This window comes from Cydia strobilella, chromosome 17, assembly GCF_947568885.1.
Source record: "Cydia strobilella chromosome 17, ilCydStro3.1, whole genome shotgun sequence".
Lineage (NCBI taxonomy): Eukaryota > Metazoa > Arthropoda > Insecta > Lepidoptera > Tortricidae > Cydia > Cydia strobilella.
The window spans coordinates 8508839-8530741 of NC_086057.1; the positions used below are offsets into that span (position 1 = coordinate 8508839).

The 21903-nt window shown below is 37.2% G+C and overlaps 2 protein-coding genes across 2 annotated transcripts in view; both read left to right on the forward strand.

Annotated features, from left to right (window-relative positions):
* The window catches only part of LOC134748978 (mucin-2), a 91121-nt gene that overhangs the window by 6166 nt on the left and 63052 nt on the right, over nt 1-21903 (forward strand). The gene's annotated exons all lie outside the window — the stretch shown is intronic.
* Nucleotides 18009-21854, forward strand: LOC134749088 (uncharacterized protein K02A2.6-like). Its single transcript, XM_063683992.1, has one exon. The coding sequence runs from the start codon at nt 18009-18011 to the stop codon at nt 21852-21854; it is 3846 nt and encodes a 1281-aa protein (XP_063540062.1).

Sequence of the window (21903 nt, forward strand, 5' to 3'; positions counted from 1 at the left end):
TTTTATTGTAGAAAAGCACGGTTTTGCATGGTGGACGCGAAAGTTAACAACCCGTCCTATAATTAATTAGAATAAGTTAATTATTCTTTAAAAAAATACTATAAATAGAAAATAATTACCTACGTAAATTACAGATTCCAAAAAAAATATGACAAATCTTACACAAAGCAACCTAAAGGGGCCCAATGATTATCAGTCCGCCGGACGATATCTGCAGCCTGTCAATGTCAGTTAGAACAAAAATTTGCGAGTTCCGAACAACTGATATGCCGATATCGTCCGGCGGGCTGCATGGTAATCAGTGGGCCCCTTAAGTTACAAAATAAGCTCAACAAGGCTCAAAATAAAAATAAATCCCCTTACATATTGACGTGTTTTAAACAAGTACAGTCCTAGAGTCCGTGTAAGCTAACTTTGCACCGACTTGAACAGAACAAAGTGAGGGAGTGTCATAAACGTCATATTTTCATAGATTTTTGACATTATAATTATGTCATTGTCACACTTTGTCATTGCAAATGCAGAGTTAGCTAGCTTAGTCTGACTCTGTGATGCCTGTCTATTAAAAAAAGTCTTAATAGACAGTTGGACATTTTATTGTCAATTTGGCGACATTACAGCCAAAGAGTAAAGTAAGTATAATATTACAGCCATTTCATAAAACTCGCTGTTCTGGCTGTCAAAAAACGAAGTCAACGCTTCAGTTACCGTCTACTAACTCCATGTACACATCAACGGTTACATAAAGCCAATTGCGCAGCATCCTCACTAAGATCATTCATCTCCACCCGTTCTTTGTGTTGCGATACCACAAGAGCTAAATTTACGCTAAATTACACTTTATTAAGAGTGCACTTCTGTAGATATATCTCGGCCTACACATGGTTGGCGTATGGTGTGCATCTTTTTATAAACAATACACATTTACCGATGTATGTATGGATAAAGTTTTTGAAATGATAACATTGCACCTCGTAAAAATAATGTTATTAAAATCGCAAACCCACGCAAAAACCAAATGCGCAGATATAAAAAAATATATAGAAGAAAAAATTAAACGCTCTGCGGAGTAAACAATGATGACATGTATATACATACATACTTACTACGCTACTAATATTAGTAGCGTAGTAAGAGTAAGTAAAACCTACATAAACAACACATTCTGCCCTTTTTTGTTCAACTGTTGTAATAAAAGCGTATTAAATGATAATAATCGTCGATAATTACAGCAAGTTTTTTCTTCTAGTTCAATGTAACTTTAAAATGGACTAAGAATAGAGTCTAGACTTTGAAGAAAAGGAATAAAAAGAACAAAAACATTAGTCTGAGTTCTTTCTTTGTGTATCTACTATACTTACCTAAAACGGACCTATTTAAAAAAATAAGGCTAATTATTATTGATCAGTTAGTAGTGAGTTTTATCCCCTTCGTACATAACAATGTCAGCCCACACATACCGCCAGTACGCGGCAACTTTGTACATTGGTCTTATACAGGAAAATTAAAGACGCAATACAATTGCCCGTTCCTATAATTGAAAAAAGTTGGATAAAAAAGCTTGTATGAAGCAATGTATAGATAGTATTAAGCACGTGCCGAGGCAGGCGCGCTCCACCTTTTAGTTCTTATTGCTTTGCTTGTTGTTCCCAGTATTTTCCACGCATACAGATGAGGCTGTCGTCTACTCACTACCTATCTCAGATTGTTAGAATAAAGTAAAATTAACATTATTATTCAATAAATATAATAACAACACGGGTAATGTGATAAACCATGTTACACTATTAACATCTTTAGCAAAGTAAAATGTTGTGTACCTACTTATCTACTTTATGTATACCTAACGAAATGTAGGGGTATCTACATATTACTTTTGATAAAAAAAGTCAGCGGTTTTACAAAACTTGTCATGGGCCTCTATTTGACTCGAGAATATAACAAAAGGTGTAAATTTTGTGACGTGACAGTTGGCGATGTCTAATTAAAGCAATAAGCTTCTGTTTATCGCTGACATCAAAATTCGTAAATAAAGTAAAGCATTTATTTACAACAAGAATTATGTACATCTTTACGAAGCTTATAATATCGACGCGGGGGTTTTCCAAACCGATGTTTGTTGGCTTTGGCCTTCAATTTATGTATTATGAATATTATGATATTTGCTACAAGGCATACTCGTAGATAGTAAAAAAAATGACAAGTTCGAGTCAGACTTGCGCGAGGAGGATTTCGTATTTTCACACATTTTTACGTGTTGTTTTTTTTGAGCCCAACCTCGAGCGACCGATTTTTATTAAGTATTTATTTATTTAACCTTTATTGCACAAAAGAAAAACTTACAGTACAAAAAGCGGACTTAAAGCCATGAGGCATGAGTATTCATTTGTTATAGAGCAATTAGAGCATATTTAATTTTTTTACGTTAAATAAACAAAAAAACACACCTTTATTTAATAATCCTCTCTAGTTTTTAACTTATCTACATATTTAAATAATTATTAGTTGTTTCTGTAACGGTAATAAAAAAAAAACGATGAAAATGTCAGCAGTCTAGGTTCACCTACATACCTATTTCATTTGATTATATATATATAGACTGCTTGTCTGCCAGATGGACGGAATGACGGACATCGGTTACGGGTTACGGAACCCTACTGCGCGGTCTAAAAAGTGTGTCATCGCAATTGTAATGTTACATAACTAATCACTAGCCTTTTTTACACGATTCCTTACACGATCTGCATACATAATTAATTGGAAAATGGCAAACAGGTTGCGTACTCCTGTCCCATTGTTAATGGTTTGAATCAGTTCGCAAACTTACTTTCTGAAACTCTTATCTAATTCTTAAAATTGTAAAATAAACTTTATTTTGTGTCAAGTAAAGTTTAAATTGAAAGGACTGGTATAAACAAAAAAAAACCGGCCAAGTGCGAGTCGGACTCGCGTACGAAGGGTACCGTGCCATTACGCAAAAAACGGCAAAAAAATCACGTTTGTTGTATGGGAGCCCCATTTAAATATTTATTTTATTGTTTTTAGTACTTGTTTTTATAACGGCAACAGAAATACATCATCTGTAAAAATTTCAACTGTCTTCGCTATCACGGTTCATGAAATACAGCCTGGTCACAGACGGACAGACAGACAGACAGATAGACAGACAGACAGACGGACGGACAGCGGAGTCTTAGTAATAGGGTCCCGTTTTTACCCTTTGGGTACGGGACCCTAAAAACTGAGGAATATATTGAATTGGTATTCTATTTTTGATCCAGCCAATGGCCGGAGGCTACGGAAACACTTAACGTAATATGCGCCTGACCCGATGGCCATGATTCGTGAACATGTTTTTGTTGTGTGCTACGCTAAGCTTAGAAATCTTAGAACACTTTTGTATCTAAAATAGTCCTGAGGTAAATGTAACTTTTCAGCGATGAAGTCGGATTTACTTGGACTACAGATAATATGTAAGTAATATTCATACATACTAAAGGTAGTGTGACCATACAGATCTAGTTTATCATTTCGGTTTTCGTAAGCTATGGACATTATTGTGGAAACAAACGTCCACAACTTTGATAACTACCAGTCCAAGAATTGATCGGACCGGTTTGGGGTCAATATAACGGGTAACGGGGTATGATTATTTTATTGACAATTGAATTATTATTATTATTTTTTGTTATTATTGTTATTCTAATGTTTAATGAAACCCAATTTTAATTGCACATATTTCTGACATATCTATTGTAAATAATAATATTAATAATGTAAATTACGCATCCATGACAATGTATGATTAATACAAATAAAAAATATGAATATGAATATAATTCACAAGCAGATATTAGACTCCAATGACGTAGGTTTTAGAATCAGAATATACAACTTTTGTTTTTCTGCTACTAATAATTGTGATCCGATATTAACTGGTTCGTCTACATGTATACTAAGTATGAGTATTTTCAAAAACAATTAATGTTTTAAGCGCAAAATTTCATTTGCTTTAAGAAAGCGTGAATAATCTTCGGCGACCGGTCTGGCCTAGTGCGTACTGCGTAGTGACACTATTGACCCTGCGTATGAAGCCGATGGTCCCGGGTTCGAATCCCGGTAAGGGCATTTACTAGTGTGATGAACACAGATATTTGTTCCTGAGTCATGGGTGTTTTCTATGTATATAAGTATGTATTTATCTATATATGTATGTATATCGTCGCCTAGTATCCATAGTACAAGCTTTGCTTAGTTTAAGGCTAGGTTGATCTGTGTAAGATTATCCCCATTTTTTATTTTATTTATATAACGATAACCATTAAAGTCTCAATACTTATAAATCTTTTGCAGACTTTCTCATAAAATATAGTATTTAATATTGGTTCATTCAATGTTATTTATAGCACTATAACGCTCTTAACCACAGGGTAGAGACAATAGAGCAACATTTCACTATTAAATAGCAGTTATCAATTGCATCCGTTGTGTAACAACGGTAAGTAGTGTTGCATATAATATTATCAACCTATAAATAAATAAATAAATATTATAGGACATTCTTACACAGATTGACTAAGTCCCACAGTAAGCTCAAGAAAGCTTGTGTTGTGGGTACTTAGACAACGATATATATAATATACAAATACATAAATACATAGAAAACACCCAAGACTCAGGAACAAATATCTGTGCTCATCACACAAATAAATGCCCTTACCGGGATTCGAACCCAGGACCATCGGCTTCACAGGCAGGGTCACTACCCACTAGGCCAGACCTATATCAGAGACAAAGTTATTAATGTAGACTGGGCTGACAGTCTCCATGCATATCATCGTCTACACTGTTATGTGATAATTGGTAAACCTTAGCAAAGTCGTAGAGACCACCAATGGCATAAGGGCATTGCTGTTAGATTACATAAAATATTAATGTAATAGGTATAAATAATACTCTTAATTGCACACGTCAATACAAGTAACGACAGAAATTACAATCTTAAAAGTAGAGGCAACACAATCAAATTTCAACTAAATCTCACTAATAGTTCAATTTCAAGTATTTTGTATAAAGTGCCATAATAATAGAAAACAGTGCAGTTTTTACTGTGTCTAACTATCAACATCATCGATCAAAATGCGAAGGGACCCTCTAAATACTTATTTACTTTTCTCTTCCTTATCTAATGGATTGGACAAGCATTGATTATGTTGCCATGGCTCGTCGGTAGTACCTGACATTCGCGGTCATGCATGCAATGGTGACCTTTCACTGTAGTTTGGCTGTCCAACCATTTTGCACGGACTATTGGACACTTGTAACAGTTGTAACAGTTCATCTACTTTTTCGCGGATCCATGGGCAATGTAGTAAAATAATGAGGTGTATTGACACCTCTACAAATATGTGACAATAATTGATTTGTATACACATAAACAAAGTCCAAGCTAATTTGGTCAATGTGCTGGTCAAAGTTATAAGATAAGCCTTTAAATTGAGTTAATTAGGAAATACTTAAAAACTAGCCGTAGGTATTCCGTTTATTTGTCACGTTACAGCGAAATTCTGGTGATTCCTGCGTTGTGTAAAAACCATATACCTAAATTAGTATTGCCATTACCATTCTATGTTTTTGTAGAATTACTAGTAGGTGAGCTAGTAAAGGGATTGATTTGGCTATTCCCGGGGATTCAGTAGCTAAATACTTAATAGCTGCGAAAACGCCACCTTGAAAACCACTACTTGACTTCTACCTCTCATACATAAGTACCAGGATGCTTAAAATGTAATGGTCTTTTTGCCACTTTCAGAAGTAATTGAATGTCTTTTTTTTGTAATTAGGTACCTTGCTAATGGGGCTAATACAGGGTGACGATAAAACGAAGATGGCTAGGCTAATAGATCAAGTAAGAAGCTCAATTCCATTCCATGTAGCCATGTAACTTAGTGGCACAAATGACCGACACAGGAACTTACAATCAACACTTTTATTTTCTATTCCACATAAGGGTAGGAAACCGATTTCTTAATATGGCATCACTGTCTGTCAGCAGCCTTATTTTCTTGGATAAAAAAATAAAAGTGTCGGTTATTGGTTCCGATCGGTCATTGGTGCCGCTACGTTATTGCAATTGTGTATGTTTAATTTAATTACATATTGCCAAGGGCCTAAATTTTAGGTAGACCGCAATAAACGAACTTGTTAATAAAAGTAGCTCCAGAATTACTACGAGTAGATTAGTAAATTTATCAAATTAATTATTCAAATCAGCAATACATATACAAGTTGCACAAGAAGCTAATATCAATTCAAATCTATAATCAATACGACAATACGACTTGCTAAACAGTGTCAATATAATTATTACAAACAATTACGTATAAGCAGGTCACCATTTGAATTCAATTCTTTATATCTCATAGACATAGGATACAAAATGCAGTTACATGTTTTAAGTGTCTTAATTAATAAATTCTTGATCCGTACGGTGCGGTGCGTGTACGGCGACGGCGACGACACGTGTACGCGCGAGTAAGGAAGCCGGTTTATTTACAATCACTTACCGATCCCGGAAACTGCTTCAGACGGAGATCGTCCTTTTTCTATTTCTACCGCACACAGATATTTGTAGCGTTGTAAAATTGTAGACACAGATTGATTCTTTGAATTTCGATGTCCATTTAGGTAAAAATTTTGGAAAACAGTGTCGTGGTTCGACGTTATATTTTGTATTTTCTAAAATCAATAATAGAGTAACAAACAAGGCAAATAAGTTTCTGGAATTTTGACAGGTGTATAAGAATAAAACCCAAAGTAAGCCCTTCCCAAGACCAGCCAAAATTAAACCTTACGCCGATATCATATATACTGACAAGTGCAAGCATTTCAAGCAAGTACTTGATCTGTATGGATCTCGCGATCACATAACACTGGGTTCATGCACACGCGTTCACGCAACACATGGCAATACACAGTCGGTCCGGGAACATATATTGCGACAGACCGGCCGACACGCTTTTACTATGACGTAGGTGGAAATCATTAAGAAGCTAGTTACGGAACTTTGACAAACAGTTTTCATCACAGCCGATTTTCTAGATAAGAGCACGAAAATTTAAGCAAAGCTTTCTGTGCCAACCTTGTTTAGCTCCATTACATAAAAACTATTGGCTTGTGCCTAAATAATATGACTGATAGGAATTACCATCTGGGACCATTCGCTATTTTAATTGGACATTTGAGAAGAGACGTAGAAGAGACGCACACTCAAGGTGACCTGATGCCAATATTTAGCCAACGACAAACAATTTATTGGGGCGAATCAATGTCATACTCATAATTACGTCGGAAAACAGATTCGTAACTAAATACGAAAACTGACCTTTGTAAACATTGTACTACATATTAGTACGTTGAAATCGAATGTTATATCGATAAGCAAGCAATATACACAGCGAGTATGACTGTGCAATCTGTGCATCGTGGAATGGCAACAACAACCACGCTTGTAATAGTTGTAATCGTTAATATCGCATCTATATACTCAAAGAATTACGTTCGAAATTGTATGAAATGCCTGGTGGAAATATCCTCCTACTGGGTTAAATGGAAATGACGTCTGTGCGATGAAATGCGAGTGCAGATGTACATGTTGCGATAGCGACCAGAGACTGTGATAATACACGGTCATGTCGGTGTTATCTGTTGCTGAGGTTGTTTCATTGTAGTGTTATTAATGTATGAACACAGGTTATGTTGTTGGTGTAGTAGAAATACTTACCAATGATGCATCATGTTGAATATACAACGAGTTAAGTCGAGAGTCGAGAAGAGCTAGGTATTGCCTGATTCTATTCTACGAATATTACGCGAAGGTTCAACACCACTTGAGATCGGCGATTTTGTGCTCTATCCTGTCCTGCAGAAAGAATTAATATTATTATAAACAAAAGATAAAGATAGCGATGGAAATATTTATAAGGAATTTGCGGAAACCACGACCCATTTGACTAACATCTTTCAGTAGCAGAAATACCCTACCTACTACCTATTTGGTATTTGAATATTATTCTTCTGCACTTCGTCTCTCCAGCGGTACCTAGGGCGTCCAGACGGTCTTCGGCCACTTGGTACTCCAGAGTACGCCCTCCAGACTGCGCGATCTTCCCCCATCCGGACTACGTGCCCGAGTCATCGGAGCCTGGCGGCTTTCGTTTCTTCGATGATGTTCGGCTCGTACACCAGATCTTCAATCTCCTGGTTCTTGCGGAGTCTCCAGGTTCCATCCTCTCGACGTGTGGGTCCCAATAGACCTCAGCGAACTCGGCGCCGTCGACTGGACAGAAACGGCTTTGGACAGAGTAGCATGGCGGTCTTTGGTGTCGGAGGCCAAGATCCACTTCGGGTCGTCGCGTCGCGCCACAGCAGTAAGTAATATTATTCTTACAATCAAATTATAAATAAACTCTGTAGCAGACTGAATTTTCATGGGTATGCATGTGCCGTTTATAATACACAAATACATAAATAAATAATTATAAAATTTCACAGTCATATGCAATGTATTTACGTCTAACCAGATGTGGAGCGATGATACCTACCTACTAAAGAAATAAGCACATCATCTGCATAAAAAAACCGGCCAAGTGTGAGTCGGACTCGCGCACGAAGGGTTCCGTACCATTACGAAAAAAAACAGCAAAAAAATCACGGTTGTAGTATGGGAGCCCCATTTAAATATTTATATTATTCTGTTTTTAGTATTTGTTGTTATAGCGGCAACAGAAATACATCATCTGTGTAAATTTCAACTGTCTAGCTATCACGGTTCATGAGATACAGCCTGGTGACAGACAGACAGACGGACAGACGGACGGACAGACGGACAGCGGAGTCTTAGTAATAGGGTCCCGTTTTTACCCTTTGGGTACGGAACCCTAAAAATGGAGGCCAGGATTAATTTAATTGGGTATTAAATGCCTGATAGTTAGGTATTGATATTCACACTTAACAACCATCAATCTCGACAATATGCTGCTTAGCATGATAAAACAGTAGTCTATCAACCAATGTCATTCTGTTACATCTTTTCATTATCGAGAACTATGTCAATATCGAGGTCTCGCACTTATAGTCTACGAAATGCGTGACTCATATGCGCATGATCATTCGAGCGAGTATAAAAGGCGTCTTTCTTGATAGCTCGATCCTAAAGCGGTATAAGGTCATGTATGGCAATTCTCGGGTCCAGAATATCAATGACCTTATTTGGGAGGTAGCCGTATTAAATTAGTGGTTTTTACTTTTTCGTGAATTACAGTGGAACCGAAAACTAGTTAAAAGGACAATGGAATTCGTCGAATAACACGAATACGAAGGCAATGAAAATACGTATATTGTTTATATGAGACGGTATGGTAGCTTAGTGGTGAAATTACATGGAAAGGAATTAAAGGCAGAAAATATACATGTATAGCTGTATGATTTAGTAGTTTGTTGCTGTAACAACTGCACTGTGAAAAATCGCTAGTTATAAATTAAACAACAGCAGTCTTACCCAAAATTTACGAACTCATCAAAAATAAATGAGATGAACTGTAGAAAACGAAATATGATTGACACAGCAAAGAGCTGCATCAATTTTTAGGGTTCCGTACCCAAAGGGTAAAAAAGGGGACCCTAATAATTACTAAAACTTCGCTGTCTGTCTGTCTGTCTACCGTTTTTGAGCGTAATGGTACGGAACCCTTTGTGCGCGAGTTCGACTCGCACTTAGCCGTTTTTTTTTAACTTCATCCTGCAGCAAAACTGACAGTGCTGGTAGGCACGTTGTTGCAAAAGGCAGAGGCAGCCGCGCAAATCGAGCGTTAACTTTTACAATTAGATCATTATTTACGCTTGTAGATAAAGCGCTTAAGCATAATTTATCCCATTTTCAGGACAAAACTGTAGTATTTTTGTGTGGAAACAGTGGTAATTATACTAACATTAATGAAAAACAAATCAAACACTGTTTTAGGCTCCTTTTGAAGCTCTACGATGATTCTAAGTTAAAAAATATAATTTTGTCGACATTACCGTATTCATCTGATTCCCTATATAATAAGGATATTTACAAAATAAACAAGCTGTTGTATAATTTGACAAATTTCCACAAAAATGGTTTTTATTTATTTGATATTAATAAATTTCTTTGTGACCGTACGATGACGTCGATGACGTATAATGAGTATGATAACTTTTATAACAATGTATTTTGTACACATAAAAACAAGCATATTACCGCCAAATTATTATGTCATGTAATTAAAAATGACTGCTTTCATGAATGTAAGACAAGCCTGATCAGAGTAAATATGGAAATAGTAGAACCACTCAATCTTAATAAAAGTTTAAACTGAAAGAGTCGACAGCGCCCGCGACCGTAACCGCGCGCCCCTCCGCGTGCCACCCCGGTCCGAGCGGCCGCCAGCTTCTAGCGGAACTTTCTTACTTAGCTGATAATACTGAAACATTTCTTAATACTAGCCGTAGCATTGATGTTAAGAACAGCCCTATGACGGAGCTAAGCCAGGACATGACCGATAAGTCAACAATTAATGTAAAATCGACAAATAAATGTATATCAAAATTACGCATTGTGCATCAGAACATTCAGGGTATGTTAAGTAAAGAATTAGAAATTGAACTTTTTTTGAACCATAATCAAATTGATATATTATGTGTTACAGAGCACTGGCTCAGCAAACATCAACTCCTTTTTGGCTTTAACCATCACAAAGTAGCTAGCTTTTTTGCCAGAGAAGTCTCATGTCGCGGTGGTTCCTTAATAATTATTAACAAAAATATAAAATACAAAGAACGAAAAGATATTGTTGGTTTATCGGTTGAGCGAACTGTTGAGATCGCATGCATAGAAGCAGGGCGATTTATTGTTCTTAGTGTATACAGACCCCCGGCCTCTTCGTATGACTTATTTGAGGGCCAATTGGATGAAGCCTTGCGTAAACTCAATGGTACAAATAAACACATTATAGTTTGTGGGGATTTTAATGTAAATTTATTGGTTGATTCTCCTGAATGTACTAAAATTAAATCCCTATTTTTAAGTCATAATCTTGTTAACCTTTTTATGTTGCCCACTAGAATCACTGATACTTCTTCAACTTGCATTGATAACATTTATTCTAACATAGAACCACTTGAAAAATATATTATAAACAAATTGAGCTCTGATCACACTGGTCAATTAGCAGTGTTTCGTGATATTAAAAATGTTACTGTTAAAAATATTCAAAAAGAGTGTGTCCATGTAAACGAAGCTCGCCTTAAGGCTTTTAGAGAGAATATTTCAGACAAATTACCTAGTATACCTTATAGTAACAATCCAAATGAACTATATAACTCTTTGTTTAAACTGATCCGATATGAAAATGTATTTAAGTCAAAAAAGGTAAAGGCTGCTGGTAAACTCATGTTCAGTGACTGGGCGACTGCGGGAGTCCACAAAAGTAGACAAAAATTATATGAGCTTTATGAAGAGAGAACTTTCAACACGTCTAAAAAATTTGCTGATTATGTTAGAAATTACTCAAAGCTGTTCAAACGGGTTTGTTTTGTTGCTAAGTCCAATTATATTAACAAGAAAATTGGAAATAGTAGTAACGTCCCAAAGACAACTTGGCAAATAATAAACAACGAAACAGGGAAAAATGTTTCTCCTTCCACCAGTTACCAATTACACATAGGTAACCAAATCTTAAATAACGAGAACGAAATAGCTACAGCCTTCGAAAAGTTTTTTACTGAAATTCCTGTAACAACAACTCGGCTCTTAAATTCATCTTCTGCAGTTGCTGAAACTCTGCTCAAAGAAAATATAACTGAAAGCAGCACTACTTGTAAATTTAATTGTGTCTCACCATCGGATATATGTAAAGCCTTTAAACTACTTAATATGAAAAAGTCAATAGACATTGATGGCTTATCTGTATACATGATTAACTCAATAATAGATTATATTGCTCCATATCTGTCACAAATATTTAATAATTGTATCGAAAGTGGGCAGTTTCCTGATCAGTTGAAGTGCAGTAAAGTCATACCTTTGTTCAAAGCGGGAAGTCATTCTGACCCTACCAATTATAGACCAGTCTCAATTCTCCCGACTTTGAGCAAAATATTTGAAAAACTTCTACTACATCAGTTACAAAATTATTTCTATGGTAATAATCTAATGGATAGTACACAATTTGGATTTACTCGCGGTCGTTCAACAACGGATGCAGGTGTTCAAATAATAAAGCATATTGTTGAAGCTTGGGAGGGGTCACAGGATGCGCTTGGCGTTTTCTGTGACTTATCCAAAGCATTCGACTGTGTACATCACGACACCCTGATCAGGAAGCTACACCACTATGGAGTTGGAGGGTTGGAACTTAAGCTTCTGGAATCATACTTAAGTGATAGAACTCAGAGGGTGACTGTAAATGGTACAAGTTCATCTGGCAGCAAATTGAAAATGGGTGTCCCGCAGGGTTCAATTTTGGGCCCTTTTCTATTTCTCGTTTATATTAACGATTTGCCTCACCTAGTACGCAACAAACATGACCTTGTACTGTTTGCTGACGACACCTCGTTAGTATTTAAAATTTACCGACAGCAAACAAATTATAATGATGTTAATGCTGCTATATCTAGTGTTGTGGATTGGTTTACTGCTAATAATCTTCTCTTGAACGAAAAGAAAACTAAGTGTGTGAAATTTGTATTGCCTAATGTTAAACCGGTAGTTTCGAGTATTAAAATTAATGATGAACCTTTGGTTTTTGAAGATTCGACTGTCTTCTTGGGTATGAGTTTGGATGCCAAACTACAGTGGGGATCTCATATCCGTAAATTGTCTAATCGGCTCAGTTCTGCCTCATTTGCAGTCAAAAAAATTAGAACCCTGACTGATGTGGATACGGCTCGACTGGTCTACTTTGGCTATTTCCACAGCCTAATGTCATACGGCATCCTTTTATGGGGGCACGCTGCAGATGCTAATTGTATCTTTATATTGCAAAAACGGGCGATTAGAGCTATTTATAATTTGGGATGCAGGGTCTCCTTAAGAGACAAATTTGGAGATTTAGACATTTTGACATTTGCGTCGCAATACATTTATGAAAATCTATTATACGTGCAGAAAAATAAACACATGTTTAAGAAATATTGCGACATACACAACAGAAATACAAGAAACAAAGAGAAACTTGTACCTACTACAACTAGACTTCAGAGGATAAGTAAATCTTTCATTGGCCAATGTGTTCGTTTTTACAACAAAATTCCTTTGGATATTCAAAGTTTGCCATTAAATGAATTTAAATCGGTCATTAAACGTAAGTTGTGCAAAAATGGATATTATAAAATATCAGACTATTTAGAAGACGTTAACCCTTGGAGTTAATAAGTATGTGCATAGTGTAACATAGATAATGTTATTTAATATTTAATTTTTAAGTAAATACAATTGTTTGACGTCATAAAGAGATTGTAAAATCCTATTATGAAAATAAACGATATGATATGATATGATGATATTATTATTATTTATTATTTGAGTTGACAATTGTACCTTAACAGCTAGAGCCACAGCGGCACAAATTGGGAGAAGAAGAAACTGAATAATATCGTTTACTTTTTGATACAAGCTCCTATTTCTCAGTGTATTTTCACATCACCACGATTCTAACAAGCTTAAACTAAGAGTTTTAACATCCCCACAGACCCCATAGGATTACTGGGACCTGGTACCATCGTTTCGTCCGAATAAACATTATGATGAAGATAATCATGCCTCACTAAAACCAACCAACCAACTTACTTACTTCAAAATGATCACTAAAAATACCTCCATTAAAAAAAATATTGCGACAAAGTAAATGCACACTTGAAGTAATAGGTAGTGCATTATATTAAGTAGAGAGTAATTGCACCTTGAGTAAACGCAGTTTTTTTGCTTCATTACTTCAGTTTCCGTTTTGCCTCATAATTAGCAATTAAGTTAGAGTCGCACTTGCCACTTCTTGCAAGTCCAGTGACTACAAGAAATCAACGATGGGCAATCAATCGAGGGGTGACGCAAAAACACCGCCAAGTCCGTACGCCGTGAAGGCAAAGCATTGCAAGAACATAATTTTTTTAAAATATTTATTATTATTTCGTGATGGATCATTTTTTGCACAGTGATATTTTTACGCTTTTTCTGTCGGTTACATTTAAACGGAAACAGTAATCATTGAAATGTTGCTATCTGACGAGGTTTTTGTTGTTTTCCTCGCGCCGAGGAAGCTAACTCAATGCAATTTTGTTAACTAAACAAACAGTGGAAGCCGTCAGTTGGATGCTAGCAAAAACAAACTACTGGAATTTTCCGTTCGTTAATCAATTTATACATTGCCTAAACAAAATTTTGTAGCAATTTAAATTTGATTAGTTCATTAATATTATATGTACTAGAAATGTCAACTAAATAAATATTATATCAATTACCTAAAAATTTGGCGGTGTTTGAAAATTATCTAAAATTCAACTTGATCAGTCGCATCCGAAACAAGAGATTTAATTAATTCCTACATATTTACATGTACAAGTACCTACTGTTCTTTATTGCAGTTTATAGGTAAGTCATGTCAGTTTTATTAAAGCTGTTGTTAAGAAATTGCTATGTTACAAACTACAAACACAAAGAAGTAGTAAACTGATTAGTGACATCGTTGCTTACTAAGGCACTAACTATGTACCAAGCCAAGTAATCACTTTAGTTAAACAATGACTGTATTAATTACCTAGTTTTTCATACTAGGAAACACGTTTAGCATTTTAAATGTTTAAAATTAAGTGTGCGCAAGGTTATAATTATTTATGAAATATAAAAAACGTGAAAGATTATTTGCAACATTGCAGATTAATACAGCAACTTGTCACTTGGCAGCTAGTGAAAAACATTTGAAATCTTCATTTGTCCATTTTTTATTTGGAACGTTTTCCAACCATTTTTTAATAAGGTTTTATTTATTACGGTTCCGTACCCAAAGGGTAAAAACTGGACCCTATTACTAAGACTCCGCTGTCCGTCTGTCCGTCTGTCTGTCACCAGGCTGTATCTCATGAACCGTGGTAGCTCTGCTAGACAGTTGAAATTTTCACAGATGATGTATTTCTGTTGCCGCTACAACAACAAATACTAAAAAGTACGGAACCCTCGGTGGGCGAGTCCGACTCGCACTTGGCCGGTTTTTGTTCTGCCCTAACGTTGTAAACTATTGCCTTCAATTTGTTTGAGAGAGCATTTAAATCAAATATTTTCGGATCCAACAACGGATGCAAGCTCATCACTACGTGTAAATTGCTATGCCGATTTATAGTACAGTCGCCATCAGATATATCTGAGCGGCCGAGGTGCTCAAAAATATCTGAACATGCACTTAACGCCTTGACAATAGAGGCGTGTTCAGATATTTGTGAGCACCTCGGACGCTCCGATATATCTGATGGCGACAACAAACTAAATTTACCTCTAACTAAAGACATTCGCGCTCTCATACACAATTAGTAAAGCAGAGCTTGTGGTGATCACAAAATCGTCTTACGCTCCATTTAAAAAAAAAACTTTCATATTACAGACTTTCATATTACAGTCTTCCATAGTAATTACGTAGGTACTTAAATCAGTAATTAACGGTCTACTCCTAAGGATGAATCATGGAACCAAGGCTTCGGTTCAGTGGGTCAGGATGTGAACCGGTTACAATGAGGACTGTGCAGTGTACTAACAGCAACACTTACCTGACCATCGGTAGACTTAATTACTTTGCAATACGGTTCACAAATAGTCATTTAAACAATGAGGACTGTATGTACGGTGTACGCCCACGTGCGCTTACGATGCGATGTAAATAGGTAGCCGTTATCTGAAAATACAGTAAAATCCGTTTGAAAATACTTCATTGAAATGCGAGGTAATTTTATTTTAATCTAGTAGGTAGGTATTAGATAGGACCAGACACAGATTACACAAACATCTCTTGCAAATATAATGAGGGACTGACATTGACATGTAATTGGTATCGTATTTTACGCTTCTGAATACGCTTGAACAAATAAAGGCAAGGGTTCGGGGTTTTGTTAATACGTTTAGTTAGTTTTAGTTATTCATGTGTTAATAATACATACATATATGTTAATTCATGTTCTAAACAGCCGGGCTAGCACATGATTGGCGCGAGAGTATCTCGCCGCGACATAGACTACTCGTCCCCCTTTAATTCATACAGTTAGTAAAAGACGGGTAGTCTACGAGTATCTCGCGGCGAGATACTGTCGCGTCAATCATGTGCTCGGCCTACTGTAGTGTAAATTTTATTCGATAGCGTGAGGTGACGTAAGCGTTTGCGGTAGGTGTCATTTTGTATGGGATTTTAGGTTTCCAAATTTGTCCGCTTGGCGCGCTGTTCTAAATCCCACACAATAATAGACAAAACGCAAACGCGAACGTTCGCCACGCTATCGAATAAAATCTACACTAGGTTCAGTTTAAATTATTTCGGCTCTGTATATTTTGAAATAATACCTGTCATAGGTATAATACCTATATAATACCTATGCACCTGCAGGAGTGGGGGTAGTTGGCTGTTAACCGTGGCGCCGAGCGGTCGTGCCAAGAGTGGTGTAGTGGTGTTATTGTGTATTTTACAAGTGGCGAACGAGGAAAATGTAAGTACATTACAACACTATTTGTTAAAAGGAAAGGGAAGGAACATTAATTAGCTAAAAAGTTGTAGATACGAATGGAAGCGAACTTTATATCGAGGTGTTGTTTATTGGCTATGGAATTAATATAATATGAATAGTAAACAACGGCTTTTACCTATGATGAATAGTTTAGTTGATGGAAAAGGTGATAACTGTTTTGTTTACGAAATTTGCAACGGCAGACGCAGCGCGGGGCAATGATAACTCGATGCATTATTGCACCTGCAACCATAAGTACCTACCTACTAGATGGAAATCAGCTTTCTTTAGTATGTTCGGAAAGTACCGTTAATGAATGATCAGATAATTATTACTGGATTCCTTTCATTAAGTCTATTCTAGTACTTACCTAAGTTATAAAGAGGTTATTAAAGAAAAAACCCTTCATAATATATTGCAACATATTTACCACATTGAAATACCTACGGATTAAATGTACGGTCCTGTGATTGATTGTGGTGCATAATTATTATTACTTCTACACCGCTATTTGTTTAAATGACGCGTGCTACCAAACGGCCAAATAATACAGTATTCGCTTTCATAAGTAAGAAATGTTTGCGGATGTTATTAAATGAAAAGTTATTACCGGTATTTTGACATACACGACGTACTGTATTTAAATAACTAAGATCTTAGGGTAGGTATTTTAAGCGGTCGATACGACGGGCCATGCCGGTACCTACCTATGGCGGGTATTACAGTTACACGTAATGTCAATATGATAGACCATAGTTTCACTGTTGTTATTGTTTGTTGTACGGGTATGAAAGGTCAATTTGACAGACCATGTATGTAGATATTAAAAGTGTAATGGAAGACTTTTATATGGAAGGTCAATATGATAGGCCACGGCTTTGCCCGAGTTAAGTTATATATATGAGAGGTCAATTTGATAGACCACATAATAATAAAAGTGATTTGGAAGACTTTTATATGGAAGGTCAATATGATAGACCATGGTTGCTGTAATTAAAGTTAACAGTGTGTTATGAGAGGCTAATTTGACAGGCCGTATATAGAAGTGATTTGGAAGACTTTTATATGAAAGGTCAATTTGACAGACCCTGGTCGTAGATGTTTACGAGATATAGTTGGTCATGTGTGATGTGGTCATGTGGTGAATGTTGATTAGGTACTCAATGGATTCTGTGTAGTTGCAAATTAGACTATACAGAATCACTTGTTGTTGCAGATCGCACCAAATGGCTCAAGTAACATCAACTATTCCAAGTTTAGACCATTTCGACTGTGGAGGCGACCCGGTTTCCGTCGGTGTAAGATGGGAAAAATGGAAACGCGCGCTGGAGATATACTTTCTGGCCGCTAATATTGTCGACGGTGTGGTCAAGCGGGCCACTTTACTACATCTTGGTGGCCTTTCTTTGCAAGATGTCTATTACAATTTGCCGGGTGCTCACGCCGAAGAAGCAGAGGACGTGGATGTCTATAATGTGGCTATGGAAAAATTAGATGCTTATTTTTCTCCTAAGCAGAGTAGATATTATGAACGCTACATCTTTAGACTTATGAAACAAGATGAAGGCGAAAGGTTTGAAGCTTTTCTTGTGAGACTTCGTCAACAGGCTGACAAATGTAAATTTACGGCAAAGGACGAACATTTAATTGACCAAATCATTGAAAAAGGAAATAGCTCTGAATTGCGAAAAAAGATTTTGTCGGCCGGCGATAGTGTCACTTTACACCAAGTGATCACTATAGCTACCACACTGGAGACTGTCAATAGGCAACTAGACACGTTTGGGAAAGCTGGATCATTTAAGGCGGGTGACATAGATAAATCGGATATCAATAAAATTGACACTAAAAAAGTACCAGCTAGAGGTACCGCAAAGACTTGTTACCGATGCGGTAACAACAAACACTTGTCTTTTGCACCCGAATGCCCTGCCAGGGACAAAAAATGTTTGAAATGTGGGATTGTCGGACATTTTAAAGACTACTGTAAAACTAGAAAACGGAAATTTGAACACAAAAAAGATGGAAAATTTGATAAAACAAAAAGGCAAAAGTTTGACAACCCACAAAAGGATACCGAAGAAGTGGACTATGTATTCCATTTAGATGACGATGAGGTTATCAACTGTCAGGTCGGTGGTGTCACTATTGAGATGTTGATAGACTCTGGGTGTAGATGCAATATCATTACTGATGAAACGTGGGAATATTTAAAGAGCCATAACGTGAAAACCTCAAACCAAATCGCAAATCCTGACAAGACATTAGTGGCTTATGGCAGTCAAACGCCGCTGGAGGTAACAGGGAGATTCGAGGCACATATATACATTCGTGATGGACTTGAAACAACGGCAACCCTATATGTCATTCGAAATGGGTCGCGTAACCTCATGGGAAGGATAACCGCAAAACAACTCGGCGTTCTTCAGACTGGCATACCGGTTAACAACATCAGTACATTTCCTAAATTCAAAGGTGTTAAAATTCAAATTCCAATCGATGATAAGGTAAAACCGGTTAGCCAACCGTATAGAAGGATACCGATACCTTTGGAAGAAAAAGTAAACTCAAAATTGATAGAACTCCAAGAAGCTGATATCATCGAAGAGGTAAACGGGCCTTCGCAATGGGTATCGCCTATGGTACCCGTGCTCAAGGAAAATGGCGACCTTCGAATTTGTATCGACATGAGGAGGGCTAATGAAGCTATTATAAGGGAGAACCACCCTCTTCCTACGATGGATGAATTGCTACCCCATTTCAGACAAGCGAAATTCTTTTCTCGGCTTGACATAAAAAATGCTTTTCATCAACTAGAGATTGACGAAGACAGCAGACACATTACAACCTTCAGCACCAGTAAAGGATTATTTCGGTACAAAAGGTTAATGTTTGGGGTGTCATGCGCGCCGGAAATGTTCCAAAAGGTGCTAGAGAAGATGTTGTTAGGATGTGAAGGTACTGCAAACTTCATCGATGACATCATTATATACGGATCTGATGAAAAAGAACACGATACGCGGCTTAAGAAAGTCCTACAGGTGTTAAAAGACAACGACGTCCAGCTTAATGAATCCAAATGCATTTATAAGACAGATAAAATTGAGTTCCTTGGCCATGAACTCACTGCTAAAGGGGTAAAACCACTCGACAAATATATCCAAGCCATTCAGTCGGCGAAGAGACCAACCAATGTTGAGGAGATTCAAAGTTTTCTCGGATTGGTTAATTATGTGGGGAAGTGGATTCCTAATTTGGCATCATTAACGGAACCCCTTCGTCAGCTCGTACGACTTAAATTAAGCAAAACGACGGACCTTCGTAAATATTGGACTAGCTCCCAAGAACAAGCGTTTGACACATTAAAAACGAGGTTGTCAAGCATACAAACGCTGGGCTACTATAATCCGGCTGACAGAACGCAAATAGTAGCTGATGCATCTCCCGTAGGTCTTGGGGCCCTGCTGATACAAATAGGTCAAAATGGTCCCCGTGTCATAGCGTTCGGTAACAAGAGCCTAACCGACTGTGAGAAAAGATATTGCCAGACCGAGAAAGAGGCCTTGGCCCTAGTCTGGGCAGTCGAACATTTTAAAACGTATTTGTTCGGCAAAGAGTTTGAGATTATAAGCGACCACAAGCCCTTGGAAACCATATTTGGTCCCAGATCTAAACCGTGCGCACGTATTGAGCGCTGGGTTCTCCGCTTGCAGGCCTACAAATACAAGGTGATTTACCGGCCAGGCAAGGACAATATTGCCGACCCCATTTCTCGGCTTTGCCAATCAATCAGTCCCAAACCGTTTGACAATGAAAATTATATTAATGCGATCGTACAATACAGCAGGCCGACAGCAGTACCACTAAAAGAAATTGAAGCCGTCTGTGCCACAGATGAAGAAATAATGGCGCTTAAAAGTGGAATGTATGAAAACAAATGGCATGAATCGGTCAGCGCTTATAAAGCCTTCCAAACTGAGATCTGTTTTCAAGGAAATATTGCTTTAAGAGGAAACAAATTGATTATCCCCAAAGAACTTCGAGACAGAGTACTGGAAGCTGCACATCAAGGTCATCCCGGTATCGTAGCCATGAAGACTCGTCTCAGAACTAAAGTGTGGTGGCCAAAGATAGATCGAGACGCTGAAAACAGAGTTAAGGCCTGTAAAGGATGCACACTCGTTTCAGCACCTAACGCCCCACACCCTATCAAGAGACGAGAGCTTCCAGTCGAACCCTGGATCGATGTTGCGGTTGACTTTTTAGGACCTCTGCCATCAAACGATTACATACTGGTTCTCATCGACTACTATAGTCGCTACAAAGAAATCAAGATTATGCGAAGTATCACGGCTGTAGATACAGTTAGGGTCCTAAAAGAAATATGCTCCCGTTTGGGATATCCTGCGACTCTGACATGCGATAATGGTAATCAGTTTACCAGCCAGACCTTCAAGACTTTCTGTAAGGAATGCAACATTGTAATATACAACACGATTCCTTATTGGCCGCAGATGAACGGCGAAGTCGAACGCCAAAACAGAGATGTACTTAAACGGCTGAAAATCAGCCAAGTAGAGAAAAAGAACTGGAAAGATGATCTCCTAGAATACCTAATTATGTACAACAGCACTCCACACTCCACCACAGGTAAAACACCTTCAGAACTCTTCTTCCGAAGGCAGTTCCGAGACAAAATACCCACAGCGGCTGATATGGAGTGCAAAATATTCGATTCAGATGTAAGAGATAGGGATAAAGAAAAGAAAGAAAAGGGACGGGAATATACGGATAGGAAGAGGAAAGCAGCAGACAGTAATCTAGAAATCGGTGAAAAGGTCTACGTCAAAAACCTAATAAAAGATAACAAACTTACTCCTAACTTTAATCCTGATTCGCACACTGTTACAGACGTAAGCGGTGGTGATGTTAGAGTAAGGAATGACGCGACTGAAAAAGAATATCGCAGAAATGTTGTTCACCTCAAGAAAGCTGAAACTGGTGAATGGTCTGTTGTAAATAAAAATAGCGAAAGTGCACCCCTACCGGACCAAGATCAAAATGAAGATTAATATGATTGTTGTATTGAATCTATAATTAACTGAAATATAAAAATGTATC

What these genes read in the sequence shown, in the direction of transcription:
- LOC134749088 (XM_063683992.1), top strand. Translation starts at nt 18,009, where the DNA reads ATGGCTCAAGTAACATCAACTATTCCAAGTTTAGACCATTTCGACTGT.